The 23,326-nt window shown below is 34.2% G+C and overlaps 1 protein-coding gene across 8 annotated transcripts in view; it reads left to right on the top strand.

Annotated features, from left to right (window-relative positions):
• LOC121384461 (protein unc-13 homolog B-like) overlaps positions 1-23,326 on the top strand; it is a 254,702-nt gene that overhangs the window by 215,214 nt on the left and 16,162 nt on the right. For 7 of the 8 annotated variants that reach the window (XM_041514890.1, XM_041514875.1, XM_041514902.1 and 4 more), the window contains 14 exons: positions 394-483; positions 1,271-1,533; positions 2,506-2,591; positions 4,096-4,222; positions 5,869-5,965; positions 6,644-6,787; positions 8,442-8,519; positions 8,672-8,749; positions 9,149-9,237; positions 9,944-10,105; positions 15,884-15,938; positions 17,586-17,657; positions 19,425-19,451; positions 19,916-19,942. In XM_041514890.1, the coding sequence (XP_041370824.1) occupies positions 394-483; positions 1,271-1,533; positions 2,506-2,591; positions 4,096-4,222; positions 5,869-5,965; positions 6,644-6,787; positions 8,442-8,519; positions 8,672-8,749; positions 9,149-9,237; positions 9,944-10,105; positions 15,884-15,938; positions 17,586-17,657; positions 19,425-19,451; positions 19,916-19,942 (1,395 nt within the window). The remainder of the gene's footprint in view (positions 1-393; positions 484-1,270; positions 1,534-2,505; positions 2,592-4,095; positions 4,223-5,868; positions 5,966-6,643; positions 6,788-8,441; positions 8,520-8,671; positions 8,750-9,148; positions 9,238-9,943; positions 10,106-15,883; positions 15,939-17,585; positions 17,658-19,424; positions 19,452-19,915; positions 19,943-23,326) is intronic. The other variant, XM_041514909.1, reaches the window with a different exon arrangement.

Genomic DNA, 23,326 nt, shown 5'->3' with positions numbered 1-23,326 from the left:
TTTTATTTTTTTAACCAAGTGAAACAAAACAAAAGTCTATTAATAGAAAATAACAAGTTAATGTAGATTATTAGTTTTATCCAGTGAAAGTAAGAATGTGGAATTCCACAAGGCTTGCTGAATACAATTGATTATCTTGCTAATTGCAAACATGGTCAATGCAATAAACTTAAATTTGACATGATCGATTAATTAATCTTTGAGGGAAAATAAACAACTTCACACTGAATTGTAACTGTACTTTAACAACCATTTTGATAGTAGATCAGTTGGACTGTACTTTGTAAAAGTATTACATTGAAAAAAAAGAAGATAACAAAATGAAAGAAACCATAGTTGAAAAGCAGGCCTTTCCCTGGATTTGTGAATGTATTTTTGTAAATTCAATTTTAGAATAACTTCCCTGCCTCAGACCCAGCTCGTCTACAGGATCTCAAGTCCACTGTTGATCTTCTTACAAGTATTACATTCTTTAGGATGAAGGTAAGTCATGGAGACATATTGTTGATGCTATGCCCTGTAAGTGAAAATTAACAATATCCAAAATGGCTGCTATATAACCAGTTGGATTTCCCTGGCACTTGTAAACCAGGCCACATGTATTAGTATTATCTTGCACATTTTGTATCACATCGTTTAAGTGGTTCCAAGAAATCATCAAATAAAGAGATAAAGAATTCATATTAATAATAAAGACATAATGTACATAATCTTCAATGAATGCTGTTTGCAAACACATGTAAGATTTGGATTTTTTCTGTTTAAGTACCTTCTGCTTCAAATGAGTTTGAGGTCAACCATTTGTATATTAATAACTATTTTAAGCAATAAAAATCTGCTTACTTCAAGGTGATGACAATGAGCACACACACGTAACCTTCACTAATATTTAATAGATAATAAACATTTCAGGAGTTTTTGTCTAACAGTTTTCAAGAGAACAGCTGTCAAAATATTTTCTGAAGTAGTAATAATAAGAATTTTAACAATTATAAATGGAAATGACCAATAACGCAACTTCAAGCTTTAACAAGAAACCTATTTTTTCTAAATGATATCAGAAAGGAGAATAATATAAATAAATTGTTTTTAAAATAACTTCTTGTTTCTAAACTGTTGAAATATTCCATACATTTTTATCAGAATTTAATATAAAGTTTTACCTTTTATTTCATGTACGTAACTATTAAGCAGAAGGAAAATTATAGTGATAAATGCTATGTACCATTTGTCATGTCATGACTTACAATTGATTCTACATTATTTGCAGGTACAAGAATTAACCAGTCCTCCCCGCGCCAGCACTGTAGTGAAAGACTGTGTAGTTGCCTGTATCAAGTCAACGTATAAATTCCTGTTTGAGAACTGTTTTGAACTGTACAATCGAGAGTTTCAGACAGACCCTACAGAAACACCGAATCCGGACCAAGAAGGTCCGAGTTCCAAGAGTCTGGACTTCTGGCATAAAATTATTGCTCTTATTGTGTCTGTGATCGAGGAAGACAAAACAAGCTACACTCCAGTATTAAATCAGTAAGTTACTCTAGTATTAAATCAGTAAGCTATATATCAGTATTGAATCAGTAAGTTACACTCCAGTATTGAATCAGTAAGTTACACTCCAGTATTAAATCAGTAAGTTACATGTCAGTATTAAATCAGTAAGCTACACACCAGTATTAAATTGGTAAGTTAATTGCCAGTATTAAATCAGTATGTTACATGCCAGTATTAAGTCAGTAAGTTACATGCCAGTATTAAATCAGTAAGTTACATGCCAGTATTAAATCAGTAAGTTACACTTCAGTATTAAATCAGGAAATTACACTCCAGTATAAAATCAGTAAGTTACTCTAGTATTAAATCAGTAAGCTACACACCAGTATTAAATTGGTAAGTTATATGCCAGTATTAAATCAGTAAGTTACATGCCAGTATTAAATCAGGAAATTACACTCCAGTATAAAATCAGTAAGTTACTCTAGTATTAAATCAGTAAGCTATATTCCTGTATTGAATCAGTAAGGTACACTCCAGTATTAAATCAGTAAGTTACTTTAGTATTAAATCAGTAAGCTATATTCCAGTTTTGAATCAATAAGTTACACTCCAGTATTAAATCAGTAAGCTACACTCCAGTGTTAAATCGGTAAGTTACACTCCAGTATTAAATTAGTAAGTTACTCTAATATTAAATCAGTAAACTATATTGCAATATTGAATCAATAAGTTATATTCCAGTATTGAATCATTAAGTTTTATTCCAGTATTAAATAAGTAAGTTATGCCCCAGTATTCTGGTTAATAGAATCTTTGGATAATATGTTCGTTTATGTATGGATAAACATTAAGTTTGATAGTCTTAACTTTGTTTTGTGGTCATATGTTTGGTTATCAACATGTTTCTTTTGATTTTATAGTCTTGTCACAGCAAAGGATACATTTGCCTGTATTTACTTAAACCAAAAAAACCCCAACAATAACAATGTTTACTTTCCATTCCAGATTTCCTCAGGAGTTGAATGTGGGTCAGGTGTGTGCATCAATACTGTGGAATCTTTTCTCACAGGATCTCTGCTATGCATTACAAGGTAACCTCCACACACATCCATCATTCAGTTCTTTATTTCTCTAGCTTTACATCTACATGTTAGAATTACCAAATGTCTGACATCGAGTGGTGAATGAGTAATTAATCAGTGTGCTCTAGTCGTATCATTCAACAAAATTTCTTGTCCTCTCTGGGTGGGAGCTGATATTGGGATGTGAAGGCTTGACCAATATACCACTAGGACCAATGTAAAAGAGCCCTTGCTGCTGATTAATAAACATAGACATGTGATGGTGGATGAGTGTGACATTTAGGTCTCACTACACAGATGTCATCTGCCATTGAAACCCATGTTAAATTGCCCAACTACAAACGAAGATTGCCAATAGAACGGGTTCTCGTTGGCACTAACAACATACATCATTGTGAACATACATTATATAAGCATTTATTTTCACTCCAAAATTGAGAACATTTCTGTCTCAGTTTTTTGCTATATGACCACATCTGGCTGTAGTACTGGTCCGAACAGGTGGTTCATTAACCGATTCACTCCGGCTGTCTCTTGTGCTATACACTCATGTCAATCAACCTAAAATATTTCATTCATTTATTTTTACTTATTCCCGTGTTTATATATACTTACAGTTCAAGCACGCTGGCAATGGCTCACACCTCAGTTATCTGGGCTGTCTGTCCAGGACAGTGTGTTGGTGATTTGTTGTTAGTGATTAGTGAGAGAGAAGTTGGTGTGGTGGTCTTGTACTGAGCCATTGTTTCTTTTAAACTTGCTAAGAGTAGCCTATGTGGCGACAGCGGGTTTCCTCTAAAAAAAAACAGTGTCAGAATGACCATATGTTTGACGTCCAATAGCCGATGATAAGATAAAAAATCAATGTGCTCTAGAGGCGTCGTTAAATAAAACAAACTTTACTTTACTTTTAAACTTGCTGTGCTTGCGATATGGTACCATGACACCACCAAGGCCAGTTTAAATATTTGAACAGTTGGTCCTAAAATGTCAACATATTTGTACATGTCTACGGGCTGGCATACAATAAAGAACTGAATTGAATACTACCATAATGGAACCAATTCATGATATTAAGTCGGAAGCCATGCCTATAATAAACAAATATTTAGAATAAAAACACATTAATAGTGACAAAGGTTTCTTCTCATATTCTCATAGACCCAGTGTCATGTCTACCATGCATAGACACCTAACAGAAACTGATTTCATTTCTTATTTCTGTGCTTATATCCAATTAAAGTTCAAGCACACTGTCCTGGGCACACACGTCAGCTGTCTGGGCTGTCTGTCCATGACAGTAGTTTAGTTGTTAGTTGGTTAGTGAGAGAGAAGAGGGTGTAGTGGCCTTACACCTACCCATTGAGCCCTTAAGAACTCGCTCTGGGTTGGAGTCGGTACCGGGCTGCGAACTCTGTACCTACCAGCCTGTAGTTCAATGGCAATTACCGAGGCTGGTAGAAACTGATTCAGCAATGTGCTGGTGTGTTCTTAAACCATGCTTGTTTTACAGAACATGAAAAGGAACGAGCCTGCAAGAGTTCAGAGTACATGAATCTGCACTTCCGTGTCAAGTGGTTGTACAATTACTACATGAAGGACGTGCCGCAACTGAAGGGAACTGTGCCTGAATATCCACAGTGAGTGTGGAGTAGCTATTGATAATGATGAATTAGCTATTGATGCTAATGAAGTTGCTATTGATAATAATTTATTAGCTATTGATAATAATGAATTAGCTATTGATGCTAATGAATTAGCTATTGATAATAATTTATTAGCTATTGATAATAATGAATTAGCTACTGATGCTAATGAATTAGCTACTGATGATAATGAATTAGCTATTGATAATAATTTATTAGCTATTGATAATAATGAATTAGCTATTGATAATAATGAATTAGCTATTGATAATAATGAATTAGCTATTGATAATGATGAATTAGCTATTGATGCTAATGAATTAGCTACTGATGATAATGAATTAGCTATTGATAATAATGTATTAGCTATTGATAATAATGAATTAGCTATTGATAATAATGAATTAGCTATTGATAATAATTTATTAGCTATTGATAATAATGAATTAGCTATTGATAATAATGAATTAGCTATTGATAATAATTTATTAGCTATTGATAATAATGAATTAGCTATTGATGCTAATGAATTAGCTACTGATGATAATGAATTAGCTATTGATAATAATTTATTAGCTATTGATAATAATGAATTAGCTATTGATAATAATGAATTAGCTATTGATGCTAATGAATTAGCTATTGATAATAATTTATTAGCTATTGATAATAATGAATTAGCTATTGATAATAATGAATTAGCTATTGATAATAATGAATTAGCTATTGATAATGATGAATTAGCTATTGATGATAATAAATTAGCTATTGATAATAATGAATTAAATATTGATAATATTGAATTAGATATTGATGATAATGAATTAGCTATCGACAATATTGAATTAGCTATTGATAATAATGAATTAGCTATTGATGATGATGAATTAGCTATTGATGATAATGAATTAGATATTGATAATAACCATAGAAAGGGTACAGGCTGTAGCCTATGGGCAATCATGTAGCTTTTGATAATAAGGGAATAACTGGTTACTGTCTTAAGATATCGGCTTTATCCTGTGAAGTTTAGAATGACGAATGCATTCACCATTCGACCTGAGCAGGCTAAAGCTGATATCTTGAGACAGTAACCAGTTATTTCTTTTATCCTACATTTCTACAGAAATATTTGGAAAATTATTATTTATTCCAGTTTTGTGTTCGCAAATCGAGTATTGTCAACCTAGTAAGGCTTTTGCCGTATGACGTCATACAAGATGCATGACGTCATTATTGTAAGACGCTCGCTACATTCTGTCACATTAAAAAAACGTTTCTAAACTCTGATTCATAAATAAATATACAAGTTCAGTATTGTTATCGCTAAACTTAAATTTCTTTGTATTTACAGCACATCAACAAATGATTTAAAGAGTATGTTTATTGAAAATCTACTCCGAAATACTCGAGTCGAGTTGGGCTTATGTCACGTGACCTATATTTTTCGTCAGTGACCAAAAATATAGAGAATTATCTTGTAATCATATCTTGCCAATGTATACAGTGATTGCGGGATAAAACTTGTTTCCTGCTCATATAATCTTTGAAACAATTTAGTTTTTCAATAACCAAAGATATATCGTTATAGCAACCTTAAATTTGTATACAATTGATTTGTACGGTATTTCCACTTGCAGGTGGTTTGAGCCATTTGTGATGCAGTGGTTGAATGAAAACGATGACGTTTCCATGGAATATCTCCACGGTGCCTATGACAGGGACAAGAAAGATGGGGTTAGTGTTGATTAAATATGTGAGAAAAAAAGAAAAAAAACCCAACATTTTTTATCTTTTTAAAACAAATGTTAACAGCAGTTATTGTTATTATGTCTTAATCAATCTGACAGTTATAAGGTCATTTAAGCATGGAGTTTTCTTTGTTAGCAATTCTCCAAAGCATGCAGATTTTTTTTCATTCACTTCTGGTGCTGTTAATCACTGATCTCAACACAGCATTATATTGTCACATTGCTGACTAATCAAATGTCAATATATAACAATGATTAACAATTGCGACATATTCACAATATGTGAGTTTCATGGACTATTTTAATATGCTTACAGTGAAGTGGTTACATTATAGATTACAGGGCATACCCTGCCCATTGCCAAATTAGCCAAATGCTGTACAAAGTGACTACACATTTAGTATTTGGATAATAAAATGTAGTTTAAATGAGCACATTTTAATAATTTTTAGAAAAAATAACCTACATATCCGAAAATTGGCTCAATCAAATTTCTTTCCAGTGTGACACCTGGATTAAATATATTATTTAGAAAGTGGCTTGATTTAGGCCCACACCTTGAATAACCATCCTAATTTGAGACACAATAAACACAATATCATTCACTTGTTTCTGTGTCTATTCTCCATATTCTTATATCTTACAAACTTTCTTTATTTCAAAGTTCCAAAAGAGTTCAGAGCATGCGTTGTTCTCGACGTCAGTGGTGGACATCTTTACTCAACTGAATCAGTGCTTTGATGTCATCAAGAAGTTGGAATGTCCCGACCCCGAGATCATCAAGAGATATATGAAACGATTCGCAAAGGTAGGAACATATTTATATATATATATATATATATATATATATTAATGCATTTCAAGACCATTTTTATGAAAAGATACAATCATGTTAATCCATATTTAATTGAGTAAAATGTTAATTTGTTTTATTGAGAATGGTTTGCACTGTCATATAGACTTAGAATAGATGTTTAACGACAGCCTGTATAGATCTAAGCAAAAATACATGTAAAAAGATTACCCCGTACTTGATTTCATTGTAACTTGAATTTAGTGTTTATATCCAATGAAGGTTCAGGTATGCTATTCTGGGTACACCTCTCGGCTATCTAAGCCATCTGTCATTCAGGACTAGGGTTAATGGTTAGTGGTTGATGAGAAACAAGTCCGTATTTTGAGCCATTAAAACGACACTCTAGATGATGGGCAGGGTTTAACTCAAGTTGGTGGCACACTCTCCTGAGGTGCTTTGGTCATAGGATCGGACTTTAGCTGACCCATTGGGTTTTCATCACATCCTCACCATTGCCACAACTGGTATGTGCTGTCCTGTCTGTGGGAAAGTGCATATAAAAGATCTCTTGCTGTTAATGGAAAAATATACCAAGTTTCCTCTAAAGACTGCATGTTAGAATTACCAAATGTTTGACATCAAGTGGTATGCTATCCTGGGTACACCTCTCGGCTATCTAAGCCATCTGTCATTCGGGACTAGGGTTAATGGTTAGTGGTTGATGAGAAACAAGTCCATATTTTGAGCCATTAAAACGACACTCTAGATGATGGGCAGGGTTTAACTCAGTCGGTGGAACACTCACCTGAGGTGCTTTGGTCATAGGATTGAACTTAGCAGACCCATTGGGTTTTCATCACATCCTCACCATTGCCACAACTCGTATGTGCTATCCTGCCTGTGCATATAAAAGATCTCTTGCTGTTAATGGAAAAATATAGCAGGTTTCCTCTAAAGACTACATGTTAGAATTACCAAATGTTTGACATCGAGTAGTGAGTGATTAATTAATCAGTGTGCTCTAATGGTATCATTAAACAAAACTTCTTGTTCTCTCTGGGTTGGAGCTGATGTTGGGATGTGAAGGTTTGACCAGTACACCTTTAGGATCATTGTAAAAGAGCTCTTGCTGCTGATTAATAAACATAAGCATGTTATGGTGGATGAGTGTGACATTTATTTTATAAGACTTCATTAATGAATCATGTGGTGATATAACGTGTATATTATCTTGTTTATTTGTGTAACACTGGCCTCGGTGGCGTCGTGGTTAGGCCATTGGTCTACAGGCTGGTAGGTACTGGGTTCGGATCTCAGTCGAGGCATGGGATTTTTAATCCAGATACCGATTCCAAACCCTGAGAGAGAGCTCCACAAGGCTCAGTGGGTAGGTGTAAACCACTTGCACCGACCAGTGATCCACAACTGGTTCAACAAAGGCCATGGTTTGTGCTATCCTGCCTGTGGGAAGCACAAATAAAAGATTCCTTGCTGCCTGTTGTAAAAGAGTAGCCTATGTGGCAACAGCAGGTTTCCTCTAAAAACAGTGTCAGAATGATCATATGTTTGACATCCAATAGCTGATGATAAGATAAAAAATCAATGTGCTCTAGTGGCGTCGTTAAATAAAACAAACTTTACTCTTCTTTTCTTTTTTTTGTAACAGACCGTGAACAAAGTGCTACTGGCCTATGCTGACATCGTAAGAAGAGATTTTGAGAAGTACACCAATCGGCAGAAGGTGGTAAGTATTTTACAGTCACATTTTGATATTATTTCCAGTTCATCTGTTTGGTGTGTACTCTTCTGTTTAACTTTATTTGTGAAATAAACCTTTCTTTAAATGATTTGTATATTTATATACATGATAAATATGTGTATAATGTTCTGTTTCAGGCCTGTATCTTGATGAACAACATTCAACAGCTGAGGGTACAGCTGGAGAAAGTGTTCGAGTCTATGGGTGGCGAAAAGGTTTGTACCAAAAAAATAGACGTAATATTTTGAAAAAGATAACTTTTTTTAAAGTCTGCTGCAATGTTTCTCTCCCTTGGTTCATGTGGAACACCAGCCGGCTACATTCATAAGCTGGACCATTTGTAATTAATTTTTAAACTTTTCATTCAAATATTAAAAAAAAAAATTAAATCTCAATCAGACCGGAAGTATAACATTGTTGCTGAGTAACATCAGTCTACAGACCAGTGATTGAAAAATACTGGCCTCTGATTAGAGTCTGCAGAACAACGCTAATAATTGCAAACAATTTGATTAGTTCCTGATGTAGTCTAGCAAAAATTTTGCTGCTCTGTCTGGCTGAATGAAGTCTGCACTAGAATACTGACTATGCTAACTGTTGTTGTGTTTTTTCAGCTTGATGCTGATGCAGCAGACATCTTGAAGGAGTTGCAGCAGAAACTGAACACGGTGCTTGATGAACTCAGTTCCATATTTGCTAAGAGGTAGGTCAAAGGTCATTGTACAGGAAGTCATGTGATGAATATATAATATTATGTAGTTCTTTAAAAAAAATTCAAATTGATGTTCTTTAAGAGATGTAAAATTGATATGTCATAATGTATTTAAAACAAATACATAGAACAGCTATTAATTTTGTTATTCAACTCAAAGAATACACTTCCAAATAAAATGGACATAGGAAAGGGAAGTTGGATTTGGATAGCATGCATAACTCTGTGCATGTCTTGTGTGGTTTCTTGCATCTTGGGGACATATTAGAATTATAGTTTTGTTACAACTGGTAAGCCTAATTAAAACTGACAAATAAAAAATAATTTAAAAAAAACTAATCTTCATGTATCCTTTGTAACAACAAAATGATGAAAAACACTACTATGGTGATTTTGTTTATGCTTCTATGTTCATCTGTTCAGTTATAAATAAAAATCCTTTTTTAAGCAAATTCAGGAAGCTGGGTTTTTTATGCTATAACCTGACCTCAACCTTTGTGCATTTCGCCTTCTACAACTATCCTGGGTTGAACATCTCTACAGCCAATTATTGGCTAGAATCTCCTATTACTTCCTAAGCATTCTATGATATACCTGGTCATATATTTGCCATACTGTATGGCTGTTTTTTGTTGTTTGAAAAAAAGAAGATAATTATAGACTAAATTTCAATCTTTTTAAAAAATCTTTTTATCAGCCTTGAACCTCAGATTCAGCAGAGCATGCAGGAGCTGGGTAAACTTCTGTGTAAAGTGAAGGGTGTCGGGCAGATCTCCCTGTCTCAGCCCAGCCAGCGGTCCAGCATTCAGCAGGAGTCTGACATGGTACTCCGTCCACTCATGGATCTCTTAGATGGAAGGTATAGTCTTCTTCATTAGTCAAGCTAGATGAAACAAGAGTTTTGATTGCTGCAGCTTTTAGCAGATTATTGCTATTCATTTATTTTAATTGGATTACTGAAGTTCTGTCCTGGATCAGACCACTGGCTATCCAGAGACGGACCGGGGACAGACATGCTCAAAACTCTAGTGGTATATTGGCATGTTAAAAATATTGGACTTGGACTTGGATTACTGTAAATGGTACATTCAATTCACTTTAACTTATTTTCGTGTTTATATCCAATTAAGGTTTTAGCACGCTGTCCTGCGCACACACTCCAGCTATCTGGGCTGTCTGTTCAAGACAGTGGGTTACTGGTTAGTGGTTAGTGAGAGAAAAGAGGGTGTAGTGGTCTTACACCTGCCCATTGAGTTGTTAAAACCCGCTCTGGATGGGAGCTGGTACCGGGGTGTGAACCCAATACCTACCAGCCTTATTTCTGATGGTTTAACCATGATACTACCGAAGCCGGTTAAATGGTACAGATGCATAAAGACAGGCATGTCTTGTTTATACAACCTGGACACTTGCAAGATCACAGCTATATGTGAATTATGAAGCCTGTTTTAGACTTAATGTTTGTAACTACATACATTTACAATGCTTAAACACCTGTCTTACAGGTGTGTAACTACATACATTGACAATGCTTAAACACCTGTCTTACACGTGTGTAACTACATACATTGACAATGCTTAAACACCTGTCTTACACGTGTGTAACTACATACATTGACAATGTTTAAACACCTGTCTTACACGTGTGTAACTACATACATTGACAATGCTTAAACCTGTCTTACACGCGTGTAACTACATACATTGACAATGCTTAAACACCTGTCTTACACGCATGTAACTACATACATTGACAATGCTTAAATACCTGCGTTTAAGTAAACCAGGCTTCGTAAATTCGGCCCATTTTGATTGAATTTGATAGAGTACTCTTGACCTTGACCTGATGCATGGGATAGGATCTGGCTAATTAGTCGGTAGAGTTCTTTTCTCAGATGTCTGGGTTGTAGGATCGAACCACCTTGGTGGACCCTTTCTGTGATTGTTTCTTTTTTCTGACCCAACCAGTGCCCCATGACTAATATATCAAAGGTCATGTTCTTTCTTATAGAAGATCCCATGTTACTAATACTAATATAATATAATAATAATAACTTTTTTTTAAACTAATGGAAAAATGTAACGGATTTCTCCTGAAGATTACTTGTAAGAATTACCAAATATTTGACATCCAATAGTTGATGATTAAGTAGGCTGCAAAATGACCGGGTTCGCATCGCAAAAAGCTATGCAAAATCTTGCGATCGCGATGCAATATTGTACCAATGACTAGCAGTTTGCGATGCATGTTTTTTGTAACCAAATTGATCTTTGAATTGAGATCGCGGGAGAAGAACGCACTTAGGGGTGTCGATTTTCCGTGATCGCAGCCAAGGTAACTGATTCGCCAATGATAAACATTTTAAAAATTTATCTCAGTGTACAACCTTCTCGCGTGTGTTAGAAAATAGAAAATACTGTCGGAATAAATCGGAGGATGTTTGATGTTTTAACAAGAACAGTGATGTAACGTACTAGCTGCTACATCATCGTGGTAACCTAATTTGCAAGCAGCTATGACCTTGTACACTGAACTTGTTGCCTACCGTGCACGCAAATATATTATGTTCACGAATTAAATATACCGCGAAAATTGCGAACATGCTGATAGCTCCGCAAATTTAATTACGCGTTAACTTATTTCCGATTTAGCTTTGAATAATGCCTATAGATACAAAACACATAGCGCATCGCATGCACTTTATTTTTATCGTCAAATTACCTGCCACGTGGTTTTATATTACAAGTGACACTCGGTGCTATGCATGATCTGCGTTCAGCGATAGCCAGTAGTCAAAATGTCTGATAATTATTTTGACCGGTTGTCGAAGTGGTTGTTCGGTTTAACTTGTTGCGTAAAAAACAGTCAGGCAAACATTAGCGACAAATGGCTGGCTGAACTCACGTCTGGTATCTCGTGACTACGAGATTTCAGTTTGTTGTTTTTACACTGATTATTCTTATATTCGATACATACTTGTGGCTTTCGTTATTTGTAGACCTGAATGCAACCTATGAATACTACTAATAAATAGTATTTGGTCTAGTTTGTGATTTTTCAAGTTTTCTGCATCATGTATTATCAGACATACATGCGGACAAGACTAACAGCACGCGGACCGCATAGCGAGAATGTCTCGAGTATAATTATATCGTACGTGAAACTGTCATTGAAAGGAGTTCAGTTGATATTGTTCGTTTTTATTTTATTATTGGCAAAAACTATCGTAAAATGAAAGCTTGATCGCGAATTATTTTAGACGCGAAAATGTTTGCGTATACATACGGTATTATCAACTAATTAACAGCTTGGCGTTTTTAATTTCGAATTGCCTTGTCAAATAATGTTCTGGTAAAATACGTATATATATCATTTAAGAATTGTCAATTTTCATAACAAAAATGACCACCGAATACGTTGGAATGATCAGCCAAATGAGGAAGTGCCCCATGACTAATATATCAAAGGTCATGTTCTTTCTTATAGAAGATCCCATGTTACTAATACTAATATAATATAATAATAATAACTTTTTTTTAAACTAATGGAAAAATGTAACGGATTTCTCCTGAAGATTACTTGTAAGAATTACCAAATATTTGACATCCAATAGTTGATGATTAAGTAGGCTGCAAAATGACCGGGTTCGCATCGCAAAAAGCTATGCAAAATCTTGCGATCGCGATGCAATATTGTACCAATGACTAGCAGTTTGCGATGCATGTTTTTTGTAACCAAATTGATCTTTGAATTGAGATCGCGGGAGAAGAACGCACTTAGGGGTGTCGATTTTCCGTGATCGCAGCCAAGGTAACTGATTCGCCAATGATAAACATTTTAAAAATTTATCTCAGTGTACAACCTTCTCGCGTGTGTTAGAAAATAGAAAATACTGTCGGAATAAATCGGAGGATGTTTGATGTTTTAACAAGAACAGTGATGTAACGTACTAGCTGCTACATCATCGTGGTAACCTAATTTGCAAGCAGCTATGACCTTGTACACTGAACTTGTTGCCTACCGTGCACGCAAATATATTATGTTCACGAATTAAATATACCGCGAAAATTGCGAACATGCTGATAGCTCCGCAAATTTAATTACGCGTTAACTTATTTCCGATTTAGCTTTGAATAATGCCTATAGATACAAAACACATAGCGCATCGCATGCACTTTATTTTTATCGTCAAATTACCTGCCACGTGGTTTTATACTACAAGTGACACTCGGTGCTATGCATGATCTGCGTTCAGCGATAGCCAGTAGTCAAAATGTCTGATAATTATTTTGACCGGTTGTCGAAGTGGTTGTTCGGTTTAACTTGTTGCGTAAAAAACAGTCAGGCAAACATTAGCGACAAATGGCTGGCTGAACTCACGTCTGGTATCTCGTGACTACGAGATTTCAGTTTGTTGTTTTTACACTGATTATTCTTATATTCGATACATACTTGTGGCTTTCGTTATTTGTAGACCTGAATGCAACCTATGAATACTACTAATAAATAGTATTTGGTCTAGTTTGTGATTTTTCAAGTTTTCTGCATCATGTATTATCAGACATACATGCGGACAAGACTAACAGCACGCGGACCGCATAGCGAGAATGTCTCGAGTATAATTATATCGTACGTGAAACTGTCATTGAAAGGAGTTCAGTTGATATTGTTCGTTTTTATTTTATTATTGGCAAAAACTATCGTAAAATGAAAGCTTGATCGCGAATTATTTTAGACGCGAAAATGTTTGCGTATACATACGGTATTATCAACTAATTAACAGCTTGGCGTTTTTAATTTCGAATTGCCTTGTCAAATAATGTTCTGGTAAAATACGTATATATATCATTTAAGAATTGTCAATTTTCATAACAAAAATGACCACCGAATACGTTGGAATGATCAGCCAAATGAGGAATTTTTCTCGGGCTTCAATCGCACTTTGGATCAGACATACAAATCAACTCAGGAAAGACTAAAAAAATCACTTTGAACAAGTTAGATGACCAAGGCCAAGCTGCTTAGCATAACTATTGACAAATATTATTCAGAAATATGTTGTACTATAAAAATTAAACCTGACATTTCTATGCTATTTTCTATATAGCCAAAAAAAATCAAAGTGAGATTCTCTGGATGTGTGTGTGGAGGGGGAGGGGGGGGGGAGGCAACTGCCCCCCTTGACCTCCGGAGGATAAGGCCTTGTAAACAAGTGACAGTGATGTCCCTTCACATGTACTGTTCTGTACTTGTTTTATTTTGGGGTAAGCAGCCCACAGTACAGATACATGTATAAGAAATATGCAATATTATTGAAAAGAATGTGTTTTATTCATGTTTACTCATTTTATTAAAGTGCTAATCAAATTCCAATAGTTGCTAATCAATTCTCCATCCAGTAGGAAAAACTGCTAATCAAAATTTTAAAAACAAATTGCACCCTGATTAAGTAATCATTTAGTGGAGTCATTAAACAAAACAAGCTTAACTAGACACATAATCATATCAAAGGTTATGGAATGTGCTGTTCTGTCTGTGACAAAAGTGTATATAAGAGATCCCTTGCTGCTATTCCAAAGTAGTAACTTGTGTGGCAGCAGCAGGTTTCTTCTCGAACAGGGGACCGGACATAGCCCAGTCGTAAAGTGCACACCTGATGCGCAGTCAGTCTAGAATCGATCCCCGTTGGTGGGCCCATTGGGCTATTTCTCTTGCCATCCAGTGCACCACGACTGGTATATCAAAGGCTATGGTATGCACTATCCTGTCTGTGGGATGGTGCATATAAAAAATCCCTTGTTACAAATAGTACTAAAATGTAGCAGGTTTTCTCTCTATGACAGTTAAAATGACCATATGTTTGACATCCATTAGCTGATGATTAATAAATCAATGTGCTCTTGTAGTGTCGTTAAACAAAACAAACTCTTCACTCACACATATAGGATTTAAGCTGGACCCAAAATTATACTAAAGTGACAAAAATTATGTAGAGCCTAAACAACTTCTATTACAGTTTCGTAGCTAGTCAAACAAAATATAAAAATTAAGGCTCTTTAAGATATTGTCTTTGTTTAATTTTGAAAGACGTTATAGTCCAAATTTATTAAGCCTTTTTTAATAATTTTATGTGTTTAAGCATTGTAAATATTGGAAGTTACAAGCGGATAAGTGAGAAACAGTCTTTGTAAATTCAACCTCATATGTTATATTTGCCAAATTCAACTTTAATTTCCATTTAGACCCTTTACATGTATCAGAATTAATTTGAGTGGAGAGGCATTTATATAGGAACTTTAATCATTTATTTTTGTTGTTAGCAATATATGTAATTTATCAAATTATGAATTGTATTTATTTATTATTATATAACCCATTATACACTTGTCTAATATCATTGCTATGCAGATACCAAACTAACAAAAAGCAACATTTGCATTTTGATTAACTGTGCATTGAATTATATTTGGCTATATTTAATAACTATATAAAAAAATTTAACAACTAATATTTGAAATGCTACATCTTGATTGGTTAGTTTACTAACATTAACAATACTATTACCTATAAGCCTTGTCATGTATTGTTGATAGCCTTGTATTGATGCATGTGTTTGCTCTTTCCTGATGCCTGCAGCTTATCAATGTTTGCCCAAGTGTGTGAGAAAACTGTACTCAAGCGACTGCTCAAGGTAAGTTCAGACATAGTCAAGTGCCAGTCAAGTGCTTTATTAAATGGTTCATTGCTTAAATATATACACGGTTCGAAAAAGAAGTAAAATATGGCCTGCTGTTATTATTTTTAATAGCATATAAATATGAAAATGGCCTGCTAAGAAGGAAATATGGCCTGCTGGAAATAAGACAGCATAGAGTCGAAATAGTTTGTGAAAAATTAGGATCTCTGAAATGTATTTTAGAGCATTAAGGAATTCAAATAAAACAGAATCACAAACTAAACAGAAGATGAGGTAATTGTACATACATCTCTATCTTGAAAAATTACCTGCAATTTTTTAATGGTTTTAGCCGGTGGATTTCTATTTCACCTGCTAGATTGAAAAACAAATAATGCTTTTCTCTTTTCTCAGACTGCTATATCAAACTCTGTATATAGCTTCTAAACTGGACACCCACGAGACCAACTAAAACAAAAGTTTTTTAAGGAGTATCTGGTTTAGAAAGGTTATGTTCTGTAACAGTATTTAAAAGGGAACTATGTATTGAAGGAATTTCAGTTTACAGAGAGTCGGGTTTTCAGAGGTTTTCACTGTGGTTTCTTAAAGTTATAATTTTTATTACTATTGCTGCAGGTTAAACAAACAATGCTGATTTTCAGTTTCATACATTGACATTTCTGCAGCTTCATTCAATTTAATTTTTATTTATGGGAGACAGTACCATAGTACAAAGCCAATACCTACCAACCTTAAGACTTAACCACAGCACCACTGAGGCCGGTCTCTGGGTGGGAGACAGTACCATAGTACAAAGCCAATACCTAACAACCTTAAGGCTTAACCACAGCACCACGGAGGTCAGTCTCTGGGTGGGAGACAGTACCATGGTACAAAGCTAATACCTACCAACTGTAAAGGCTTAACCACAGCACCACTGAGGCCGGTCTCTAGGTGGGAGCCAGTACCATGGTGCTAACCCAATACCTACCAACCTAAGGTTTAATCACAGCACCACTGAGGCCGGTCTTTCTACAGCTGAGGGATACTGGGTCTTCATGCATATTTTATCAAATTTAATCCCACACATTTCAATCACAGTAGAAGCTAGTACATTGATACTACTGAGGATAAGTTAAATTACTGGAATTTATTGGCCAGATGAAACATTTTATGACAAAAAGACATCACAGATCTCACCAATGGCTTGTGTGGTGTTATACTTAAATGCAATATTCAAAGTTACATGCACTTTGAACATTGTGTAGCACGGTGGTAAAGCACTTGCCTGATGTGTTGTTGGTCTAGGCTATTTCTTACTCTAGCCAATGCACCACGACTAGTATATCAAAGTCTGTGGTATTTGCTGTTCTGTCTGGGATAGTGCATATAAAAGATCCCTTATAACTAATCGAAAAAATTTAACTGGCTTCCTCTCCAAGACTAAACATCAAGATTACCAAATGTTTGACATCCAATAGCCGGTGATTAATAAATCAATATGCTCTTGTGGTGTTGTTAAACAAAACAAAACAAAACATATGTCAAGATTACCAAATGCTTGATATCCAATATGCGATGATTAATAAATTAATGTGCTCTAGTGGTGTTGTTAAACAAAGCAAAACTTTTAAGTAAAGAAGTGTTGCACCTTGATTTCAGGAACTATGGCGTATTGTCATGAACACCATGGAGAAAACCGTTGTCCTGCCGCCACTGTCAGACCCAAGACAGGTACGCAGATTAATTTACATTTTACATTCCATTCATCCATGTCTCACCCATCTTCACTTTCACGTATTCCTTTAATCTGTGGTGCCACCCATTCTACCCATCTTACCACCATCTAGCAGTCCATTCCATCTCATGCTATACCATCTTTGTCCGTCTGTCCGTCCATCCATCCATCCATTCATTCTGTCCATCTTACTGCAGTCCATTCCATCTCATGCTATACCATCTTCATCCATCCATCCATCCATCCATCCATCCATCCATCTATATATTCAATTAAACCATCTATCTATCCATTCATCTATCCATCCATTCTGCCCATCTTATCACCATTTATCCGTCCGTCTGTCCATCCGTCCGTCCGTCCATACATCCATCCATCCATCCATCCATCCATCCATCCATCCATCCATCCATCCATCCATCCATCCATCCATACATCCATTCATCCAACCATCCATTCATCTATCATTCATCCATCATCTATCTATACAGCAAGCCATTCATTCATTCATTCATCCATTCATACATACTTGACACCCAATAGCCGATGTATTTTTCGTGCTGGGGTGTCGTTAAACATTCATTCATTCATTCATTCATTCATTCATTCATCCATTCATCCATCCATCCATCCATCCATCCATCCATCCATCCATCCACCCATCCATCCATCTATCCATTCATACATCATTATGGAACTACTTTTCAGTGGAAATAACTCCATTTATTTGCGATGTTGCCAATTCAGGTTTTATTATTTCTATTTCTATAACAAAATATATGTCATTGAATTGAAATTATAAACTTAATATGAAGTTGTTACCTTTTTTTCTTGTTTTCTTTTAACTTTTTACAGTTTGAGGACTATATATATGGCATGCATAGTTAAATGACTTTGTATGTGCAATATGTAAAGTGGGTCAAGAATGAAAGATTGCTTTTAGTTTACATATGTCTTGCTTTTGTAATTAAGTGGGCAAGAAAACAAATAAGGCAGTTTTAACCCATGGAACAAAATGATTTTGTAAGGGTCTCTGTAAACTTTGGCCCTTATAAAAACAACCAGTTTGTTAAAACTAACAAAATCAATTAGTCCATCTGTCTATATATAGTTAATTATGTTTGACCATCAGTTCATGCAAAATTAAACAGATAAATGTCAATCAAGTTAATTATTTGCATTTTTACAATCCATTCATCCATCCATACATCCATCCATCTATCCATCCATACATCCATTTAAATATAATTTTAAAGATGCAATATTGTGTATGATATTGGGATGAATGTAATAGTCATTAATTAATCCATTCATTCATCCATCCTTCCATCCATCCATCCATTCATCCATTCATCCATTTAAATATAATTTTAAAGATGCAGTATTGTGTATATTGGGATGAATGTAATAGTCGTTAATTAACCCATTCATTCATCCATCCGTCCATCCATCCATCCATAATCCATCCATTCATCCATTCATCCATTTAAATATAATTTTAAAGATGCAGTATTGTGTATATTGGGATGAATGTAATAGTCATTAATTAACCCATTCATTCATCCATCCATCCATCCATCATCCATCCATTCATCCATTCATCCATTTAAATATAACTTTAAAGATGCAATATTGTGTATGTTATTGGGATGAATGTAATAGTCATTAATTCATCCATTTAAATATAATTTTAAAAATGCAATATTGTGTATGATATTGGGATGAATATAATAGTGAAAGGATTTGGTTTTTTCTGTATTAAGATTTGTGAAGAAGAAAAAAAAAAAAGGGTAAGCTGATACACACTATATTAACAGGTTATGTAGCACTGACCATCTTTTGGTGCTTTCTCATCAAAATACTTGCTTTCTTCTCTAAATTCATGAAAACTAAAACTGTTTTATATAAAGAAAGCTGTTCTTTGACATTGTTATTTAACATTACTATCAAGCAGTAAAAGAATTAAAAACTGAATGATTACTTGACATCTGCATCTGGTAAGAAAGAAAAACTAAAATTTAAATATTTGACCATTTTTAAGTAATGTTTTTATATAGAGTAGATGACTATAAAAAATAAAATAAAAATAAAAATAGAAAAAAGAGTTGAGAGGTTGTTGTTTTTTTGTTATTATTAAAAGGCACATTTCTTTACTCAAGTTTATTATAAATATATGTAATAAAAGACCAGCTAAATGCATGTAAATGCATTTCCAGTTAAAATTGGTTCATTTGAGTTATCTTTTCGTTGTAAGACACGTGGTCAGGATAAAAGCAAAATGGTAAGCAAGCATGTAGACAATGTGCACTAATGCAAATATGTATATAGGTATACTAATTACATAACTTTCATATTAATATCACTAATTTAATGGATGTGGTCTTCCAAGTCATATTAGAGTTCAAACTGGGACTGGAATTAATTGTGTTGAATTAATTAATACATCCATAATTATTTTACTGGATATAGTACTCTGTTACAGATATTTGTACAATTTTTTTGGAACTTTAATTTGACTTGGAAATTAATAATTTTCTTCTGGAATTCTGATATTCATCTTTTCTATTGTCTTTATTGCTTGTTTAACTCCATCGTTTAATAGTAAAAAAAATTTTTATCAGTTAGTCAAATAGTAATGGCATTCTCCACCCTCTTTAAAAAAACAATTGACAGTATTAATTCAAATATTTTATTTTACAGATTTAAAAACAATAAATAATCAAATTGATGTTGGCTATATTAAAACAAAAATAATCATAATTTAAAAACAAGAGTTAAGTACATATTAGTAGTTTAGGTTCCTATCTTTAAAATAATGATCAAGATTTATAATAAACAATACAAGATCAAACAGGAAGTAAATTAATTAAATTTTTCTTTAAAAAAGCAAAAACATATTGATAAGATGTAACAGTATATAATTAAATAAAACAAAATTTTAATATAGTAATTTTATAGTAATTTTTTTTTTTTTTTTACAAATGTTTCTATCATTTTGCTGAGGTGATTGGAATTGCTATGTATGGTATGAGATTCTATAACTTTGCTGTGTGGTGATTGGCTAGTAATGTGAGAAACTGTCTCTTTTGTCTGTATGGTGATTGGCTAATTTGGTTGTGGCTGGTGTGATATTTAAAATTTTCCTGTGTGGTGATTGGCTGGGTTGTTTGGTTTTCTTTTTCTCACTAACCTGACTAATCTTTCAGCTTCTTCCCATTGCTGGGAACGCAACAGCAAAGATAGAAGACATGTCTAGAATATTTCTCAATAACGTTAGTAAGATGCCGATGAACAATCCAATGAGACAAGTGAAAAATCTCCAGGCTACTTTCTTGGTACATCAATGTTGTAGTAGACATTGTCAAATTGGTCTTCTTTGTGTGTGTTGTTGTTTTTGTTTTTTTATATATTAGTTTCTAGACATTGACTTATTTTATAAAAATGCTATTTTGAATTACTTTAGACATTCTATGTGATGTGTATGTAATACAAATGTTGTTTAAAAATATTTATTTGTGGTTGTTTATTACTCTGTTATGTTATTTTATGTCTTGTAAATAATGTTGTTTACATTACTTTAGGAATAGTTTATTCTTTTAACACTCTCTCTCTCTCTCTCTCTCTCTCTCTCTCTCTCTCTCTCTCTCTCTCTCTCTCTCTCTCTCTCTCTCTCTCTCTCTTTTTGCATGTTATTTATTTTAAGATGTTATTCTAAATGTTTATTCTCTAGGATAACAATACTATCTTTACAAGAGAGGCAACATATCTTCAGTCCACAGCTATTTTATCGGGAATAATTATTTTAGTGAAAACTCAAATATTCTTGTGTAAAAATTGAAATGAAATCTTTTATGCCATTATTTTTCTTTTTGTTTATTTTGATTTATTAGTGTTTGTATTTTGCATGTGTAATGTATTTATTTATACTCACCTATGCTGTCTGTAACTCTATTCATTTTCAACATGTCTTAGGTTGTTTAAACATTATTTTATATTGTATTTGAAACTGTGACCTTATTTACTATAATCATAATGCATACATATAACAAGTAAATATATATCATGTTGATAATAATATATTGTAAATTTGTAAACATTGAATAACTTGATTTCATAGAAAGACATTTTACTACAAACAAAGATAAATTAACATAGCCATGTGATTTTATTATCAGGAGCATCTAGGTGAGGGACGGGACGTAGCCCAGTAGTAAAGCATTCACTTGATGCATGGTCTGTCTGGGTTCGATCCCCATTGGTGGGCCCATTGGGCTATTTCTCGCTCCAACTGGTATATCAATGGCTGTGGTATGTGCTATTCTGTCTATGGGATGGTGCATACAAAAGATCTCTTGCTACTAATGGAAAAATGTAGTGGGTTTCCTTCCGTAGACTATATGTCAAAGTTATCAAATATCCAATAGCTGATGATTAATAAATCAATGTGCTCTAGTGGTGCCAGTAAAACAAACAAACATCTTGGTAAGATATTAATAAATCAATGTGCTCTAGTGGTGTCAATAAAACAAACAAAAATCTTGGTAATGTATTGTAATCACAGAACCAAAATTATTTTACCTATTATCATGTAACATATAATCCACCATTACCACGATTACTGAAAACGTTTCCTGTGGGTTCTGATGATCATAGGGCATGGAATCGAAAATGTGTTTCTCATGAAATTTTAAATCCTGTGGCGTGTAGACATCTATTTGAAAATTGATCCCATTGTGGAAGTGGAAGGCACTGTAATTATTATGGGGTGGGATTTAACCCAGTGGTAAATGCTGACTTGATGCGCGGTCGATCGGTGATCGATCCCCGGCGATGGGCCCATTGGGCTATATCTCGTTCCACCCAGTGCACCACGACTGGTATATAAAAGGCTGTGGTATGTACTATCCTGTCTGGCGTGCGCTACAACAGCTTGCTCTGAATGTGCACGTAAAGCCCTATGACCTGATCTCACCTGCTATCCTGTCTGTGGGAAAGTGCATATAAAAGATCCCTTGCTACATTAGGAAAAATGTAGCAGGTTTCCTCTGATGACTATTTGTCAGAATTACCAAATGTGTGACATCCAATAGCTGATGATTAATTATTCAATATGCTCTAGTTGTGTCGTTGAACAAAACAAATAAACTGTAATTATTATTTTGCAGTCTAACTTGTTCTTTGTCCAAACATGGTTTTAAATAAAATGTTATTTTATGGGTGGTGTATATATAAAAGCATTGCCTCCCACTCCCCTCTATATGTTTCAGTTCTGGAACAGCCCTAAAATATTGATCTATGGAAATAGGTTTATGGTAGTATGAAAAAAAGGTTCTGGAACATTATGTTCAGGATAAAATGGTTATACAATCTTGAAGGTCTAAATGATTGCTTTGCCACTACAAAACACAGTTCTACTACTCATGAGTTTCTTTTTAAATTTAATTTTATTTTTCCTTTTATAGGATATGGCATAGTTCAGCTACCCATAATGCATTACTAATACATTATAAATTTAACCCTTGGTTTTCCTGCCATTATAAGACGTAACATAATTCAGCTATTTTCATTATAAATTTAACCCTTGTTTTCCTGCCATTATAAAACATAACATAATTCAGCTATTTTCATTATAAATTTAACCCTTGTTTTCCGCCATTATAAAACA

The sequence above is a fragment of the Gigantopelta aegis genome, chromosome 2, assembly GCF_016097555.1.
Source record: "Gigantopelta aegis isolate Gae_Host chromosome 2, Gae_host_genome, whole genome shotgun sequence".
NCBI classification, from domain to species: domain Eukaryota; kingdom Metazoa; phylum Mollusca; class Gastropoda; order Neomphalida; family Peltospiridae; genus Gigantopelta; species Gigantopelta aegis.
The sequence above is the reverse complement of the archived record's forward strand: the minus strand, read 5'-3'. Positions and strand labels throughout refer to the sequence as shown.